This window comes from Prunus avium, chromosome 2, assembly GCF_965620075.1.
Source record: "Prunus avium chromosome 2, drPruAviu1.hap1.1, whole genome shotgun sequence".
Taxonomy (NCBI): Eukaryota; Viridiplantae; Streptophyta; class Magnoliopsida; order Rosales; family Rosaceae; genus Prunus; species Prunus avium.
This window is the reverse complement of record NC_142285.1, coordinates 29,224,301-29,243,571: the sequence shown is the minus strand read 5'-3', so window position 1 is coordinate 29,243,571 and position 19,271 is coordinate 29,224,301. Positions and strand designations below refer to the sequence as shown.

Genomic DNA, 19,271 nt, shown 5'->3' with positions numbered 1-19,271 from the left:
GAGGTCCAAGCACTCCGCATATCGTTTTATTCGGGGGTCGAAGATCCCGTTACCCACATTCATACCTTCCAATCAGCTCTGGGTTGCAAAGGACTGACGGACGAAGGCCAATGTTTGCTATTCCCCTCCACCCTGACCGGAGCCGCTCTGAATTGGTTCTATCGGATGGAGCCAGACACGGTCGACAATTTCAATCAGTTGAAGCAAACCTTCCTCAACCATTTTATGATTCAGACCGATCGCCTATATTCCGCCGATGATCTATATACCGTTCGGCAGCAAGACGATGAGCCGTTGAGGGAATATGCGGCTAGGTTCAGCCATGAGTACTCCAGATGTCCGGAAACTGACGACAGGGCGGCCTTCGGTGCCTTCAAAAGCGGCCTTCGGTCGTCTCAGTTTCGTTATTTGGTCCACAGCAGCAACTGGACCACCTACTCCGAATTAATGAAACAGGCGGCTATCCACGCCAAGGCTGAGCATTTCAACTCCAAGGGATCGGCTTCGACCCCAATAAACAAAACGGCGTTGACCGATCAGCCTCCAACGCAGAACTACGACCGATTCCCGGTCGATCGATCGGCAAACCAGGCCCCCTACCGAACGGCACCCCCTGTCCCTGCTTTTTCCACTCAGCGAAACAAGCGGAAGGACAACTTCCGGGAACGGCAGGACAACAACAAGAAGGGCAACCACAAGGGGAATCGGCCAGACGAAATCTTCACTTTGCTCAACACCACTTATGAGCAAGTTCTCCTGACCGAAGGGGATATGATACCGAAGCCGAACAATCGGAAACTCCCTCGCCAGAGCGAAAAAGACACCGGTGTCTTCTGCCGGTACCACCAATACAACGGCCATGATACGGAATCATGCATCGCGCTGCGCAAAATCGTTGAACGCCTCATCAATGACGGAAAGCTGGATCAGTATTTAAACACCAAGCCAGCAACGGATAACTCATTGAATCGGCAGATCAATATGATCAGTGGAGGGGCGCCTATTGCCGAAGCCAGCAACCGATCCGTTAAAAACTACGTTCGTGCCGTACGGCATCCACAAATCCTCAGCGTGGCGGGAGGACGCAATGACAAAATTCAACGCAACGGTTGGGAACCTATCACCTTTTCTGAAGAAGAAGAGCGAGGCATCATCTTCCCCCACTCTGATCCTATGATCATACGGGCTGATATATCGGATTTCGACGTAGGCCGAATCCTCATCGACACCGGCAGTTCGGTCAACGTGCTATTCGCCGACGCTTTCAACGCCCTCGGCGTGGACCCTCGGCATCTGAACAAGGATATCACCCCTCTCCTGAGCTTCTCTGGCGACGTGGTTGAACCAATCGGCAGTGTCCAGCTCCCGTTCGCTGTCGGTACCATCCCCAGACGAACGGTCCTCTACACCCATTTTCTAGTGGTCGACTGCCCAACGGCATACAACGCTATCATCGGCAGGACGGCGCTCACAAAAATGAAGGCCATGCTGTCACCACACATGCTCCTCCTCAAGTTCCCCACACACGCTGGCGTCGGCCAAGTGCGAGGGGACCAATTGAGTGCACGGACGTGTTACGTTTCGGCAACCAAGGAATCGGCAAGGGCTGCGCTTCGCGAAACATACTCGGTCGCCACCAGCTTGGGCGTACCGAACGGCAGGGGGACGGACAAACCAGATGACCCCCGAGATGAGACTGTGACCCCGCAAGCGCAACCCGCCGAAGATTTAGAACCAGTCACCCTCTCCGAAGCACAACCGGACAGACAAGTTCGAATCGGTACAACCTTGAGTCCGGCACTCAGGGCCGATTTTATCACCTTCCTGCAAACCAATGCAGAAGTCTTCGCCTGGTCATACGACGATATGCCCGGCATCGCCCCGAGTGTCATCAGCCACAAGCTCAGCATCTGCTCCACTTTCAAACCCATCAGGCAGAAACGGCGGGCCTACGATGCCGAACGGTATGAGGCAATGAGGCTCGAAGTAGACAAACTGAAGACCATCGGCTTCATCCAGGAAGTAACCTACCCAATTTGGCTGGCAAATTCGGTTTTAGTCAAAAAATCAAACGGCGCCTGGAGAATGTGTCAAGACTATACCGATTTAAACAGGGCTTGCCCAAAGGACAGCTTTCCTCTGCCACGGATCGATCAGATGGTGGATGCCACGGCAGGCCATGAACTTCTCAGCTTCATGGATGCATACTCAGGCTACAACCAAATATTCATGAGCCCTACCGATCGCGAACACACGGCATTCATCACCGACAAGGGACTTTACTGCTACAACGTCATGCCGTTCGGCCTGAAGAACGCTGGGGCGACATACCAGCGATTGGTCAACAAAATTTTTTCCGACCTCATTGGCACCTCGATGGAAGTCTATGTGGACGACATGCTGGTCAAGAGCAGAACGGCCGATTCTCATCTCCACAACCTTTCGCTCATGTTCGGCGTCTTAAAAAAGTACAACATGCGCCTCAACCCGAGCAAGTGTGCCTTCGGCGTTTCCTCGGGCAAATTTCTCGGCTTCATGATCAGCCAACGAGGAATCGAGGCCAACCCTGAAAAAATCAAGGCATTACTCGACATGCAGGTCCCGAAGACACAAAAGGACATTCAGAGTCTGACTGGGCGTGTCGCCGCTCTAGCCCGGTTCATCTCCAAGGCTACCGATCGGTGCGCTCCATTCTTCAAAGCCCTCAAAGGAAGCAAACGGCAGATTGTCTGGACTGCCGAATGCGATCGCGCCTTCCAAGATCTTAAGGCCTACATGAGCAGAGCACCCCTATTATCCACTCCTCTCCCCGGCGAAGAACTCATCCTCTACCTCTCGGTTTCGGCAACGGCACTTAGCTCTGTGCTCATTCGCAAGCCGAACGGCATCGAACTCCCCATTTTCTACATTAGCCATGCTTTGCAAGACGCTGAGATTCGGTACCCCGAGCTCGAAAAACTCGCCTACGCTCTCGTCCTTTCAGCACGCAAGCTTCGGCCATACTTTCAGGCTCACAGTGTTACCGTCCTCACCAATCAGCCTCTGCGCCAGATACTCCAGAGACCGGAGACATCCGGTCGGCTAGTCAAATGGGCCATCGAGCTCGGCGAATTCGACATCCGCTACCACCCTCGTCCTGCCGAGAAGGGACAGGCTGTAGCCGATTTCATCTCTGAGTTAACCGCGTCCGAGGGGCCAGTTTCGAAGGACGCCGCATCCGATTCATCTTCGACGGTACCAGTCGCCCACCCGACCGAAGGAATCTTTAATCCGTCAATTCCACTTTGGACTCTCTACGTGGACGGTTCGTCCAACCGACAGGGCAGCGGAGCCGGCTTGGTACTCAAGGCCCCTGACCAGACAACCATCGAATATGCCATCCGATTCCAATTCCGGACTTCCAACAACGAAGCCGAATATGAAGCTCTGTTGGCCGGCCTTCGGCTCGCTAAAGAAATGGGCGCTCAGCAACTCAGGATCTGTAGCGACTCACAACTTGTCGTGAACCAGATACTGACTGAATTTGAAGCCAAGGACACTTCGATGGTTGCCTACTTGACACACGCACGCCGATTGCTGCACCACTTCACTGCGTACCAAGTTCAACAGATCCCCAGATCCGAGAACAGCCACGCCGATGCTCTATCACGCCTTGCATCAGCGATCGACGACAACATAGGGCGCCGTGTGCCGATCGAGGTCCTCACTCGGCGCAGTACCACCGACCTCGAAGTACATGCCGTTCGGCAGGATCCAAGTTGGATGGATCCTATCCACGCCTACCTCGCCAACGGCACGTTGCCTGGCCCCAAACCTGAAGCAACGACTATCCGCCGCCGATCGGCACGATACCTCCTTCTGAATCAGATTCTCTATCGGCGTGGTCACTCCTTACCATTGCTTCGGTGCATGACCCCGCAGCAGGGAAACTACGTCCTACGAGAGATTCACGAGGGGGCCTGTGGGGACCATTCTGGGGCTAGATCATTGGCTTTCAAGACCATTCGGCAAGGGTACTACTGGCCGACTCTCCATGCCGATGCCACCACCCTGGTCCAGAAGTGCGATCAATGCCAGCGTTTCGGCTCCGTTCCAAAGCTGCCTGCCGAACCACTCTCTCCGATTGTTAGCCCATGGCCCTTTGCCCAATGGGGTTTAGACCTCATCGGCCCTATGCCCCAGGGCAAGGGACAGGTCAAATTCGCCATCGTCGCCGTCGACTACTTTACCAAGTGGACCGAAGCCGAAGCTTTGGCAACAATCACTGCAGCCAGGGTTGAACATTTCGTATGGAAGAATATCATTTGTCGATTCGGCCTCCCGAACGCAATAATCACCGACAACGGAAAACAATTCGACTCCTCTCAGTTCCGGCACCTATGCCACCGATTTGGCATCAACCTGTTCTTCGCCTCCCCAGCACATCCGCAGTCGAACGGCCAAGTCGAAGCAATCAACAAGATCATCAAGAAGACGCTGAAGAAAAAGCTTGGGACAGCTAAAGGAGCTTGGCCCGATCTCCTTCCGGAAGCGCTATGGGCCATTAATACCTCCTATCGACGGTCGACTGGCGAGACGCCATTTTCCCTTGCCTTCGGTTCCGAAGCCGTTGTTCCAGTCGAGATCAACGCACCATCGTGCCGAACGGCATCTTACGAGCCAGAGCAAAACGAAGCCCAGCTCACTCTCAACCTGGACCTCATTGAGGAACACCGTTCCCAGGCTCAGCTTCGGAATGCCGCCTACAAACAACGGACTTCCCGCTACTACGACTCGCGCGTCAGACGCCGATCGTTTAAAGTAGGGGACTGGGTACTACGCAAAATCTCCCTCGCCACCAAGGACTCCAACGACGGCACCCTTGGTCCATCTTGGGAAGGTCCTTACGAAGTTGTCACCATCTGCCGCCCAGGCACTTACCGTTTGCGTGGTACCGATGGTCAAACCCTCGGCCACCCTTGGAATATAGAACATCTCAAATATTACTACAAGTGAACGCCCCTTCGGTCATCAACTTTTGTAATCGGTTTAATTTGGAACTCCCTATTCTATACATACGGCACTACCATTCAGCAATATTATGTCAAACATACTCTACATACGACATGCGCACATACAGAATTAAGGGACATGGCACATTAACCCGAAACAAACTGAACATTGATAAATAAGGGGCCACAGAAGGGCCATCTGTCTTTACAATACGCCGTTCGGCACGCTCAAAAATGTTAAAAACAAGTCTACGAGGTGGGTGGATCGGCTTCAGTCGCTACAACATCGACATCAGCTGACGCAGGCACAGGATCAGTCGACGGCTCGACAGTAGACGTAACGGCAGCCCTCGGCCCGGGATGACCTTCCTCCCCACTGCTTGAATCGGTGTCGTCGGTTTCCTCGGCCTCGGCATCCTCGCCCTTGTAGGCCTCCACCATCTCTTCGGTCACCCCTTCCGGCAGCGGTGGTGGATCCCGGAGGAAGTTCAGGTTCAGCTTCTTGTCAGCATTATACCGTTTGACTCGATAGAGAAAGTCGTCACATTGCTCCATGACCTCTCTATCCACCAAACGTGTAAACTCCTCCGACGATCGGTAGTCCGCAACGGCCTTCGCCTTCTCCTCTACTAGCTCCCTGGCATGCGACCGCTCGGCCGCATCCATCGCCACCTCTACCGCTGCCTTCGCCTCATGGGCAGCCATCACGTCCAGCTCGGCCGCCGCCAGCTTCGACGCCAGCTCAGCAATTTTCGCCGCATTCTCCTCGGCACGCTGGTCCGCCTCCTGCAGCATCTTTCCGGCATCAGCGATCTTCGAACGGCCCTCTTCAAATCTCTTTTGGTACCGTTCGGCAGCATTCACAGCTCGCTTCGCGCAGAGCCACATGTCCATATTAGCCTGCCACACCAACGGACACATTCATACATGCCGAATCAAAGTATCCTTAAGCTACAAATCCTACACTTACCGCTGCTTGGAGACGGAAGGCCCGACCGGTTTGTTCACGCAACGTCTTCGTTGACAGTTGCTCCAGCTCAGCCAGCTCCATCTGAGCACCGTCAATCATACAGTTGATGAACGGCACAGCCTTCCGAGGACACGCGATGTTAACCGGTCCCTCCTCTCCCTCCACCTCATCATCAGGGATCAACACCGATGTCCCCTCGTTCGGGCCCCTTGGCCGTTTCGGCAACGGCGTCACATCGATGGGACCCTCGATCTGCCGTTTGCCCGTCATTTGGAGGTGAGCCTCCCGAACGACCTCTGCCTCCGCCGCCCTCTTCTCCCTCTGGCGGTCAGCCACCGTCTGCTCATCAGCCGACGTCCCTCCCGCTGGCCCTGCCGTCTTTCTCTTCTTCGGCCCGGGGGACTGAACCTTCTTCGTCTTTGGCGCCCCTTGCCCCTCCAGACGCCTCCTCGTCGCCTCGCTCATAGGCCTCCCTCCTGCCACTGCAAAACAGGAAAAGCACGATGTCAAAAAGGAAACGGCAGCATAGAAAAAAACACCGACCCTGCCGAACGGCATCTCTTACTTTGCCTTTTTTCTTCTTCCTCTTCCTCCTTCACCCTCCGATCGTGTTCGGCCCTACCGATCAGGCCTGCCTTGAACAGATTCCGGAAGTAGAGCAGCTCCTTACAAAACCGATCTTCTTCGGCAATCTTCGCTCTCACCCTCTCGATTGCTTCAATCTCTCTGATCGGTGCGGCCGGCCGTTTCAAGGACACTGAAACCAAAATACCAACGGTCAGTACCAAAAAAAAAAAAAAAAAAAAAAAAAAAAAAAAACAACACAACACTATTAACCCTGCCGAACGGCAGGTTCTACCCTACCGACTGTCTGGAAGGACGTAGGAATCCTCCTCTCAACGATAACTCCGGGTGCCGATTCCCAATCACCGGAGACAATCACTCGACGCTTGCGCCACGTCTTTTGAGAGCTCGGCACCCCCACCACAAAGTGCCCACGCTGCCCTGCCGAGAGACAGTTGGACTGAACCCACCCTCCATGATCGGCACTCTTCGCCCTCGTCACACTGTACAGCTGGGCGAACTGTTCGTAGCTTGGCTCCCCCTCACCGGCCAAGCTGAACGCCGTGATCGTCCCGAGCAGCGTAATCCAAAAATTTGGGTTATACTGCCCTGGCGCATAACCGATCGCCGCCAGGATCTTCTGCACCGAATGCTTTAACGGCAGCCGAAGGCCATGCTTAAACACATCTGTGAAGAAGACCACCCCCTTGTCATTGTCACTTAGCGACTCTAAGGGCTCCGGAATTCGCATCCCTACCGATTCCGGAATGTTGTACTCCGACCGAATCTTCGCCAACTCGGATTCGGTCAGTGTGTTCGGCTCTAAGTCATCTACTCCGAACACAGGTTCCGTGGGCTTCGCCATCGGGATCCGTTGCCTACCCCTGACGACCCTCAGCACCCCTTCCCCGGGAACGGCAACAGAGACACCACCCCCATCGGCCTCACGACCCGAGGTCGAAGGCTCATCACCCCCAGGCACCCTCGTTGAAGTACCCCCAGCCTCGGCACGCCCTCCTGCCCCCTCCACTATCTCACAGCTCGAAGAGCTCACAGATTCAGAACTCCCACTCTCTTCGGCAGAACTCCCCGAGGACGACTCATCCTCGAATGCCCTCGGACTACGCCTACGCTCGGATTCGGTATCTGACATCTACAAACAACACACGAACGTACACTAAGGGCTGTGCTAGAATCCAAATCATATTCTACCTCCTAAAAACACTACGTTCATACGTGTTCATGCGTGTTCATGCTTGTTCATACATTGTTCAAACATAAATTCTTGCAATTCAACACTTTGATCCATGGGAATACGAAAACACGGCAACATACCTTGTTTGCACGGTGGCTCAAGTTCGTCGGAAATCGCCTCCGCCTTGTTCAAACTTGCCGGAAATCGCCTGCTCAGCCTCAGCACGGTTGCCGGAAATCGCCTCTCACAAGCTCTCTTTGCTCTCAAAATTTCCAAGTATTTGTACTCTCGTCTTCTCCTCACATTTATAAGGCCGATTTAGCATCGGGAAGCGAAGCGACGCATCGGGATACGAAACGACGCGGCTCTTCACAGCCATGCCGACACGTGTCACGCATGCATGGGAGAGACCAAACGTCAGTTGCAACGCTTCCAATCCTCGGAGACGCTTCAACTTCCCGAACGTGGCAGATCTAGCCACCTTCGAGCACAACTCCACTAACTAACGGCAGGCGCACATTGATGAGTTCTCACTCACCTCTCGTGCCGAACGGCAGGCGCACATTGATGAGTTCTCACTCACCTCTCGTGCCGAACGGCAGGCGCACATTGATGAGTTCTCACTCACCTCTCGTGCCGAACGGCAGGCGCACATTGATGAGTTCTCACTCACCTCTCGTGCCGAACGGCAGGCGCACATTGATGAGTTCTCACTCACCTCTCGTGCCGAACGGCAGGCGCACATTGATGAGTTCTCACTCACCTCTCGTGCCGAACGGCGGACGCACATTGATGAGTTCTCACTCACCTCTCGTGCCGAACGGCAGCCGCATATTCATGAGTTTTCACTCGCCCCTTTGCAACAACCGGCACATCATGCCGTCTCCTATCCAAGCTCACTCCCTTGGGCACTTGGGGGACTACATAGCACCATCGGCAATTATGGGACCATTGTGTCCGGGTCAGAATGCCGAATACACATTCAAGTCCCCAACCGAGAAGCTTCTCAATCGGCAACTTGGGGGACTACTGTTTGTACCATATCTGACCCTCCACTCGTACAACGACACGTGGATCTCATAAACTCGCCCAAGCACCCAAGGCCTCGGACAATCGGCATAGGCTACTGATGATATTGTCTCAAAGCAGCAAAAGATCATTACAGGGCCCAACACAGCCTACAATCGGTATCCCCTACCGATTCTGCAGAATCAACCTCGAAGCACCCGCCTGAAATATCTAAGGACTCGTGTCAACCTCATAGGGCCCTCCCACGAGTCCCACATCGAAAATGAGCGCTAAGAGCATACTAAATGCCCTCTATAAATATGCCACTTCCACTACAATACAGGGGTAAGACTTTTCAGCTTGACTTTTATACTTCTATATGGTCAACAGCAAGAGCTCTTAAAAACAATCTTACTTGAGCATCGGAGGGTCTTAGGCTGGTTCCACACCGGTTCCATAGACCTCACGAGCTTCGCTTATCTTCTATTCAGGATCAGCATCCAAGGACAGGAAGAATCGGCATCCAACACCCAATCGATCTCTTGATCGTCCATCCCACTTGTAAGTTGCACTCATCTCTATCTATTCAAGATTTAGCGCCAACACACACTATTTTGATAATGTGGATTGGATCCCCCTAATCTATGATTATGTGAATAAATCTGGGATCTACAAAAGTGAGACATGGAATGGATGCTTCTCAACTGTCTCAACTGGCAGTGGCACTTCCCCAATAGTTGAAGCAATATTCATGTTGGACGATGCTTGAGTTGGTCTTTTAATTTCTCATATGTGGAATGGAAGGCCCTTAATTTCCAGTCTTAATAAATTTGGGATGCATATAATAAATCATGTAATTTGTTCCTATACTTAAGTGTTTTGTAATTGGCAGCTTCACCTTCTTGTGAAGCATGCACTTGTGTTTCCTAATCTTTTCTGTTTGGATTGAAGATGGCCCTTCATGGCTGTTATTAGATGTATTCCTACCTGAGGTTTAGCCTCATTAAATAAAAGCCATCCCTCCTTTTATCTGAAAGTAACAAGCGAGAGGAATGTTAAAATTTTAAGCCTATGCTATTACATAAATCGAGTAATCAAATTCTACATAAATTTAAAAGTAACAAGCGAAGAGGAATGTTAAAATTGACGTTTTCATAAAGCTTGATGTCAAATGTTATATTATTATTTTTAAATATTGATATAATAAAAGAAAAATATATGGTATTTGACATTAATTTTGGGTGGAGCTAAAAATTAAAAAAAAAAAAAGAAGTCAAATTGCACCTAGTTTATTAAATTCAAATTTAACTCTTTTTTCATTTAATTTCTCCCTCAAAGATGCTCTAAGAAACTTTAAGAAATTCTTAACACACAAGGGCGGATCCACGCTTGAGTTAGAGTGCTCTAACCCTGACTTTAGAGAGAGACAAATCAGACTTAGTTTATTAAGCTCAATTCAAGAAAATTAAATAATAGCCCACTCCTTTTTCTAGAAAGCTTTTTTTTTTCTCTCTCTCTTCTTTGATTTATTTAGCCTCTGATTTGCTGAACACTGCCATGCACACACATTGAGCCTTGAGAAAGCAATCCAATTTAGTACTTTAGCGTTGTTTACTTTCATATTAAGTTTTCTAATTAAACAAACAGTGAAAAGTAGCTAGGATGGCCTTGAGCTTTTCCCTCCTATTGATTCTAGTACGTACAATTGTCTTGTTGTTAAAAGGTTACTGCTTGGCATATATACTAGCTTGGAGTAATCTTTAATAAGTTATTTTGAAAAGAAAAATTACTCTAAATTTGGCAATTGGTTATGTATTCAATATTCCTTCATGCAAGCGCAAGAGTTGCAAGTACACAAAACAACTTTGAGCAAGAAACCCTTTTTTCCTAGTTAAGACTCATGGCTAGCTTAAATTAAGACAAGGGACATGGTCATGGGACATAGCTTTGAGAGAGAGAGGGAGAGAGAGAGAGAGAGATGGCGTGTAATGTGTTCGGCAACCCCATCGAAAACTCAACGTTGAACGGGATGCCGGAGTACAAGTGCATGGCAATAGAAAGAAAAGACAGGGCAAAAGTGGCTCTGCAGATGAAAAACGCCGGGGACAAGGACCGCAAAGCCCTTACATTTGTGGAGAATTTGAAGAAGCAGCATGGTGACGGAATTTCTACACTTTGCCTTATTTACAATGCGACTGGGGATACCTTAACCTATTCTATAAGTAAGGATTGGTGTGGGCACATTGGACACTTCCCCTACCCTGCACTCATTGCAAATGGGCAGTGGGGTGCATTTCTGCATGTCCAAAAACTTGGAACGCCTGAAGGATCTGTCGCCACTGTTGTGTACAACGGCAAGAACAAGGATGGAGAAGACCGCGGCCGGCTGCTGGCATGGAGCAACAATAGGGTTGCCTATGAAAACAAGGTATGTTATTTTGCATACAGATTATATTTGTGAAGTAATTATAGCGCGATATTGGAGTCCTTATAAAATTTGTATATGTCCTTTTAGCGAGCGACACATAAATATATACCTAGCTAGATTGCTACTTGATCTGGTACATGTGCAGGTGTTTACTGAGAGCCGAACTGCTGAACACTATTTGGATAATGTGGATTGGATCCCCCTAATCTATGATTTTGTGGATAAATCTGGCACCTACAAAAGTGAGACATGGGGTGGATGCTTCTCAACTATCTCAACTGGCTATGGCACTTCCCCAATAGTTGAAGCAATATTCATGTTGGACGATGCTTGAGTTGGTCCCTTAATTTCTCATGTGAAATGGAAGGCCCTTATTAATTTCAAGTCTTAATAAATTTGGGATGCATAATAAATAAATCATGTAATTTGTTCCTATACTTGAAGTGTTTGTAATTGGCAGCTTCACCTTCTTGTGAAGCATGCACTTGTGATTCCTAATGTTTCTGTTTGGATTGAAGATGGCTGCAGTTAGATGCATTGCTACCATGAGGTTTGCCCTAAATTAAATAAAAGTCTATTTCTATAAGAAAAAATAATGATGACTTATGTGATCACCTTGAGTGGTATATCTATTGCCTTTTACTCTTTTAAAAGTTTACTTTATTAATAGTTTTTAAGGACTTATGAGTGACAAACTTGTTACATCCGTTATATTTAATCCAATTACCGCTGGTGCTAGCCTCTTTAAAACATCCATTTGATCCGAACTCTAATAAACTATAATAAAATAACTCAAATATTTAACACATCGGATAGAAAGGAATTTAGATAAAAACGTCAAATTTCCAACTAAGCCATCAAATACAAATTTGAAATTGACATCTTCTGAACACTGCCGTGCACACACACATTGAGTCTTGAGAAAGCAATCCAATTCAGTACTTTAGCGTTGTTTACCTTCAGATTAGGTTCCCTAATTAAACAAACAGTGAAAAGTAGGATGGCCTTGAGCTTTTCCCTCTTATTGACCAAACCCACAGTCTCCCATGAATGTTAGATATGATGAACTAAAGTGTACTATTTCAGTTGATTTTATCTTGTTGCTAAAAAGATTATTGCTTGGCATATATACTTGGAGTAATCTTTAAGTTCTTTTGAAAAAGAAAAAGAAAATAAAAATCTTAATTTGTTAATTGATTTTGTGTTCAATTTTCCAATGTAAACCAAAATTGGACCAGAAAATATTTTTCCAATTTGAGACTCAGATGGCTTAAAGACAGTGGTCATGGTCATGGACATCACCTGCCCACTATTAATTGCAAACCGAAACATATTTATTCCTCTTTCTTTTTCTTTTCACAAAAGAAATTTAACAACTTTTTATCTCTTTAATACTAATAAATTTTGGCAAAACATCCATTAGTGTAGTGATTTGGAGCAATTGCTCTTTCAGAAAAAAAAATTCCTGAGTTCAAGTCCTAGCACCCGTGTATTGTGCGTGAGTTTAATATGTTATCGCCTCTCTCAGTAATCAATTTTGAATAAGACATCTGCCCTTGTATGAGATATAAAATTAATTTCAGTTATTGTAATTCCAACTATATATATGAATTACATAACTTTAAAGCCTTTGGCTTTTCCTCAAATTAGTAGGTGCCTCCTTTCCTGACATAGAGTCCAATTCCTTATTGAGTTTTTCCTCTTGTGTGGTGAGTGGATATATGCGTCTTATCCATGTTATTCAACAAAGAACTAGATTTCCAAATTTGGTTTATCCTGCAACAAAATCTAGTGGGAGATTTATGCTTGGCCACATATCAATCATTTTGGAACTACTGAAATTATACTATTTGTGCTTCACTGCATTGTCATATGTGAGACAAATTAATTGGCCTCATATGCTGCATATTTCAAATCAAAATCATATCAAAAGAAAGCAAGACCTAAAAGGCAATGAGAAAATATCCTTGATTGATTTTACTACCGTAAATAATAATAATTTTTTAAACATTCAAAATATATCAAGACTTTGATCAAGCAGATTTTCAGCACTCCTGTTATAATCCGCGAGAAAATAGCTAGAATCGAACTCTTGACGTAAACATACGAGAAAATAAGAAGGGCTTCACTCAAATTACTTCCCCACATAAAGGCAATATCTTGTTTTAGCATATAGAAGACAATGAAAAGAAAACGAATGCACAAGTCAAACAAGTGTGTAAAGTTAGAACCTTCTCATACAATCAACCTCATGTGACACCAAATTTTCTCAGTAGATGAAGTGAGGAGCTTTTGGTTTCATTTTGGACCACTCAATTTGTGATGCGCAACCAAAAAACTACAACGACAACACTCCATAATTCAACACAAACTTTGCTGTACAAGCTTGTGGATTATAGTTTGCGCATAAAAGGATAGAAAGAAGGAAACCAACCAAAAAGTTTTCCAAAGCAACCACATCTGTTTGGCCAATTTACTCTTCTTTTGTTTGCTCTTTTTGGGTGACTATGTAAAGCAAATATTCCAGAACAAGTATGAAACATACCTATTTCTTTCTGTACTGATTTGGCTGCCTTTAACCTCTTTTCTTTTGTTAAATCAAATCCCAATAAAAAAATGTCAAACACAACCAAAAATATTCTAAACCCTTCTTTTTTCAATCACAATCTCTAATCACATGAAGGAAATTAAATGCTACATAATTCTTTTTTTTTACCCAAACAATAAAACTAATATTACCGCACAAAAATCGTAGTCCTGGTAAAAAGCTCTCCTTGTATCTTCTTCACCCTATGTACAGTGCAGATAAAGGTAAGGATGGCTTTATTTTCTGTTTTTCCCACCCAAAATTCACTCAATCCACCCAGACTTTTTTACTCTTAGCTAGCAAAATTGGGGATTTCACCTTTATTTACCGCTACACCCCTGATAGCCACCGGAACATCTCCGAAATCTCCTCCCCGACCCGGCCTGACTCCAAGCTCCAATCTCCGATTATGGAAGCCTCACTCCGGCGGCTGCTTCCGGTGAAAAATCTCCCCGAGCTGCGAAATGATATATCCCGAGAAGACAGAGAGCTCGATAGGCGGTCGATGTAGTCTTTGAGCCAACTAGTCCTCCCCGAGCCTACCTCGGCGGCTAGGCTCGACTCCAACGGCTGCGATGGCGGCTCCGGTGGCTCGGCGACGACCAAAATGATGTCGTCCTTCTGCGCATTGCTCAACCGCACCTCCGAAGACTCGTCCTCGACGACGTACTCGAACGAACCAATGGAGTAGGAGCGGCGATTAGCATCGGCCGGAATGGAGCTCTCATCCGACGTCGTTCGGTTGCGGCGGCTTACGTTTCCGATCTCCAGACGGAAGCTTCCGCTGTTCATCGTCGCAGCGCCGGCATTGGAGACGAGCGCCATGAGCTCGGCGTCGGAGGCGGCGATCGGGGAGCGGCACAGAGGACACGTCTGGTGCGATTGAAGCCAAGTGTCGATGCATATGGCGTGGAAGGCGTGGCAGCAGAGAGGGAGGAGTCGGAGCTCGTCACTCGGCTCGAACTTTGACAAGCAGACGGCGCAGTCGGCGGAGACGGTAGAGGAAGACCGGCGGGTGATGGCGGAGTAGGTGAAGAGAGGGAGAGAGGCTACGTTGTCGGGACTGACTCGGCGAGTCGAGATTCGACGCGACTCGGCTGGTGCTGACGAGGCGGAGGACGGGGCGAATCGGCGGAGACAGCGGCCGTTGAGGTGGCGGAGGAGGAAGCAGAGCGAGATTGAGGCGACGACCGTGACGGCGAGGATGAGGAGGATTATGAGGAGGCTCGGGCTTAGGGTTTTGAGGGAGAAAGAATGGTGCTGAGGTTCAGAGGGTAGCAATGGCGGTGCTGGCGGTGAGCTCTGCGACATCGTTTTGGTAGAGAAAGAGACGAAGAGAGAGAGTGGGTGGGGGAGAATTGATGGGGGGTTTGTTTGGTTTTCGGTCTTGATGCGGACAAAAGTGAATAAAAGAGGGAAAATTGACGGGGTTGAGGGGATGTCACGTGAGAAACATGTGAGGGTGATGTGGAGGTGGTGGGTGGTGGTCTGTAGATAGAGAGAGTAAGAGAGAGGGGGGACGGTCGAGACTGTGTACTGTGGTATTCAATTTTGGGATCAGTCGAGTAAATGCGCGCAGGTTTTTGAAGGGAAAGGCAGGGAAGATAAATGAAACTACGATTATACCCCACCCCTCTCCGTTTCAATTTAGGTTCTGTGGGCTTTGGGGTGTTACTTGTTGGTTTTTTAATCCGATTATTATAATGTGGATTTTATTAATCTCTCTCTTATTTCTATATTTTTTTCCCTCTATTTTAAGCCTAATTAACCAAACTGGTTTTGGAAAGATGAGAATTTACGTAATTTGACTTTCTCCTGGGATTATGCTCATGACTTAATTAACCATGAAAGGTTTTAGTCAAAACCCATATGGAAGTTTCTTTGAAGATTAAAATTTTCATATTTAATAAGGTTTTATCACATAAATTGGAGATACGTACTCTGGCCCCATTGATTTACAGTCCTGAGCTCTTTGCTACGAAAGAGGAAAAAGGACAAAATTGGAATTTCAAGCATTTTTTTATAAATAAAACGATAATATTAGGCGAGTTTCTCTACACTAAGCATTTGATCCGGAAGGAAGGAGCTAAAGAAGCGTAAAATGGAGCTAACAAAAATATGAAGTCTGTGAAAAGAGGTGGATTAAGTAGCACCAAAACGACACTTACTTTTTTAAAGAACTCTATGTATTTACTTATAGAACGACACGTGTATTTTTAAAATCAGGTTTTTCAGGTAAACTTAAATCAATAATCGATCCAGTGGAGCATGTTGTTAGTTGTTTAATGAAAAGCACTAAACTAGTATTTGACATTCTTATGGGGTACTTCTTTTTGGTACTTTTATGTTCACCGGAAATTCTTTTTGGTACTTGAAAAGTAATAGAAAAATAGAAAAAGAAAAAAAACATATTATATTATGTAATTGTTTTAATTATATAATTAATGGAATGTGCAAATTAACTGGAAAAATTTGAGAAAAATCATGACACTATCACTAGGGTCCTATTATAATAGCACGACTACAGCACAAACTTTTTTAATAATACATTTGAATAATTCTCTAACATTAAATAAAAGTTTCCCACATCTAACTTTAGCTCTATCCATTAATTCATAGAATATATTATTGTCACACCCCCTCTCTCTCTCATCTCTCTCTCTCTCCTATGGAATTACTTCTTGCACACTCTTGGCATGCATGTTTAAAAGTATAGAATTGGCTTCCCCATGAAAGGAGGTGGTTGGTTTGTTGGCATTGGGCAACAACATTAAGTAGCCTTGTACTTTATTAGATTATATTCTATGTCACTGCAGTAAAACCCCAATCCTATGGCAAACAAAAAAGTAAAACCCAACCTTTGACCCGTAAAAATAAAGAAAAGAAAAGTAAAACCCAATCCTTCCTGTGTAAAGAAAACGAATAGAATTTCACTTAAATATATACGATGAACATGTTTCATGAGCAGACAATAAGGGAGTCCCTTGATGTTAGGATAATGTTTTTTTGCCAGATATTTTATATGTTTTGTAACGGAAGTTCGCATGTGATCCAATTCATTAACTTAATTAATCATTATTTTTATTTTTATTTTTCATGCATACAGCATAGATGTGAATTAAACAGTTGATTATGGCGGTGTGTTAGCCCAACTAATTTCGAATCATCTTTATAGATTAGAGTAATGTATAGAGTGTTGCTATTCCACTTCTGTTCTATTTCCTTTCACCTATTCTATCTATTCTATTCTTTTCACCTTTCTCTTTTTACACACAAATGGAATATAATAGAAAATTACCCTTCAAATGTACATTTTTCTCTTTAAAACAATTATCCATAATATTTTTAGAAGCTACAAGGCAGAGAGTGAAAAACTAAAAGATTCAGAAAATCAAAATATTAAACTAAAACATTTATCCAGTCCGCCAAACACAACTTGATCATCTTCATATCTCAACTACTAATATTTAGCAAAGAGAATTTGCTTGAATTAATAATTGAAGGGTATTTTAAGAATAATGGTGGGTGGAAATATATGATTTTTTTTCTTTTTCAATTTTACATGGTGGGTGGGAAGATCAGGTGAATGAGGAAATACAACAGGGGATTGGAAAGAGCAGCACTCAATCATTATCTGATATGGGTTGGGTTGTGCGTAATTACGTATATCTAAAATATTTTATCCGGTAATTAGAAATTGGGTCATGAAGGTTTTTCTAATTACAAAATATAGCATTTTCTCAAATATCTTATACTTTATATGATAAGTACACAGTACACTACAATAATGTACATATTATTTGTACCCAAAAAATTTAATATTAAAGTATTATGTTCATCATCGAGAGCAAAATTCCATGGATAAAGATAGTTAGAATTAGTCAAATTAGGGTTCACCAGATACGATTAGCTGATGATGTAATTCGTCGGAAGCTCATGTGAACTTTCATGTAACGCACCAACTTTGAGAAAGTAAAAGGAAGAAGAGAATTGCATGGGGATAATCTATTTATTGTTTTAATCAGTCATTATCTGGCAATTAATTAAGCAAATAGTCAATTAAAAGTGAAATTACACAGAAATTTTCACTAAAATTAATGTAATGGCTGACATAACATTGATGATGTTTCAATATGTGGTTACGTGGAGTGCAAATCCAAAATGGGTTACTTGTATAATTGTATATAAAAAAAAGAGGTAAGCATTGACGACCATAATTAGGCAAAGTCAAGCTCTAATTTCTTGTCGTTTTGGCCCCATGGGCGTACGACAGCAAATGCGTCTACGCTTGACCTTGACTAAAACGACCAACCACACTCGCACAAATCCACAAAGTGGGGACAAAAACTAAAAACGGATAATACGCAAGCAAGGGGCTTGGAACAAGTTTCGAGTGTGGACACTTCACTTCTAGCTTTCTTCATGTTTTGTCGCATCCCCAAAATCCTGCATTTTATGTAATTTCTAAGGGTGGGAAGTTACTCGACTTTTCCATTTTTCAGTTAATCATTTGACTAGATTTTATTTTTCCAAGTTAATTCAAATTAAGGCTTATTTATTGAAATACTCCCGTATATTTGGAGTCTCAAATCTCCACTGTACTTCAAACTAGCTCAAAATACCCCATATGTTAAAAGCATACGGGAATTTCAATAAAATAAGCACGACTTTCCTCATTCGAAGTAATGAATCATACTTAACAAATTAGAAGCAAAAGACTCACCAGTGTAATGATTTGGAGCAATTGGGTTCGAGTCCTAATATCTATGCAGTGTTTGTGACTTTAATATATTATCATCATTCTCAATTGAAAAAGTCATAAAAAAAATATTGGTAATGTCTTCTACTAAACTAGGCCATAGTTATCATTACTCTTTACTAGTTTTACTAGATATTCTTTTCTCTTGTTCACCACTCGTAAACTCTAGAGAGCAAATCCGTTACGTGGTTGTTAGAACATAGAAGCGTTCTTGATGTCTTCTTTGGTGTTTCAAGGTGAGTTAAGTATTTTAGGTCCACTAGGTCATGTCAAGCCTTGTGCCAAGGGTTCCACTATTAAAGCTTTTTGGTGGTTGATTTTATCATAAATATTGGAATCTACGAGTTGAGGTTTAGTCAGTGTTCTTAGGTGTGGTAGATAAGATGTTGAATGTGCATTAATTTGCTCATTTTCTAGCCCTAGCTCAAACCCCATCCCATAGGAACACTTTGGTTTACACCGACAATTCATGGCTTCAGCCATTTTTCTTGTGTCAAAAACACGACAATTGTTTATTTTTGTGTGATGATATGAGTAGACGATATAATAATTATTTTTCATTTTAAAAGTATATATAAATAAATATACTTTTATATTATAACACATGAACGAGGTAAGTGATCATCCAGTACGAAGAAATTTCCATAATCCTACAAATTTGAGGGATAAAATGGTGTCATCATCTTATTCTTATTTTTTGTTTAAATTAATTCCATTTTATTCCACGTACGAACCAAAAGAAAATACGTCTACGGTCTATGTCGTTGTC

General features: G+C 45.1%; 3 protein-coding genes across 3 annotated transcripts; 1 reads left to right on the top strand and 2 right to left on the bottom strand.

Annotated features, from left to right (window-relative positions):
- Nucleotides 1-5,262: 5,262 nt before the first annotated feature.
- On the bottom strand, nt 5,263-6,519 carry LOC148296801 (uncharacterized). The gene is made up of 3 exons (XM_088248632.1): nt 5,962-6,519; nt 5,314-5,891; nt 5,263-5,269 (listed from the first exon to the last, which is right to left on the bottom strand). Exons 1-3 carry the CDS (start codon nt 6,517-6,519, stop codon nt 5,263-5,265), a joined length of 1,143 nt encoding a protein of 380 aa, XP_088104758.1.
- A 4,110-nt stretch (nt 6,520-10,629) lies between these two features.
- LOC110748778 (23 kDa jasmonate-induced protein-like) lies at nt 10,630-11,723 on the top strand. Its single transcript, XM_021948724.2, has 2 exons — nt 10,630-11,156; nt 11,302-11,723. The coding sequence occupies exons 1-2, from the start codon at nt 10,707-10,709 to the stop codon at nt 11,488-11,490; spliced, it is 639 nt and encodes a 212-aa protein (XP_021804416.1). The 5' UTR covers nt 10,630-10,706; the 3' UTR covers nt 11,491-11,723.
- Nucleotides 11,724-13,792: 2,069 nt separating this feature from the next.
- Nucleotides 13,793-15,384, bottom strand: ATL4 (TOXICOS EN LEVADURA 4). The gene has a single exon (XM_088248109.1). The coding sequence runs from the start codon at nt 15,052-15,054 to the stop codon at nt 14,074-14,076; it is 981 nt and encodes a 326-aa protein (XP_088104235.1). The 5' UTR covers nt 15,055-15,384; the 3' UTR covers nt 13,793-14,073.
- Nucleotides 15,385-19,271: the final 3,887 nt, after the last annotated feature.

Coding starts and splice junctions, on each gene's coding strand:
- ATL4 (XM_088248109.1), bottom strand. CDS start 15,054: ATGTCGCAGAGCTCACCGCCAGCACCGCCATTGCTACCCTCTGAACCT.
- LOC110748778 (XM_021948724.2), top strand. CDS start 10,707: ATGGCGTGTAATGTGTTCGGCAACCCCATCGAAAACTCAACGTTGAAC. Junction 11,157..11,301: donor GGGTTGCCTATGAAAACAAG/GTATGTTATTTT, acceptor GTACATGTGCAG/GTGTTTACTGAGAGCCGAAC.
- LOC148296801 (XM_088248632.1), bottom strand. CDS start 6,519: ATGCCGTTCGGCAGGGTCGGTGTTTTTTTCTATGCTGCCGTTTCCTTT. Junction 5,892..5,961: donor CCTTCCGTCTCCAAGCAGCG/GTAAGTGTAGGA, acceptor TTGGTGTGGCAG/GCTAATATGGACATGTGGCT.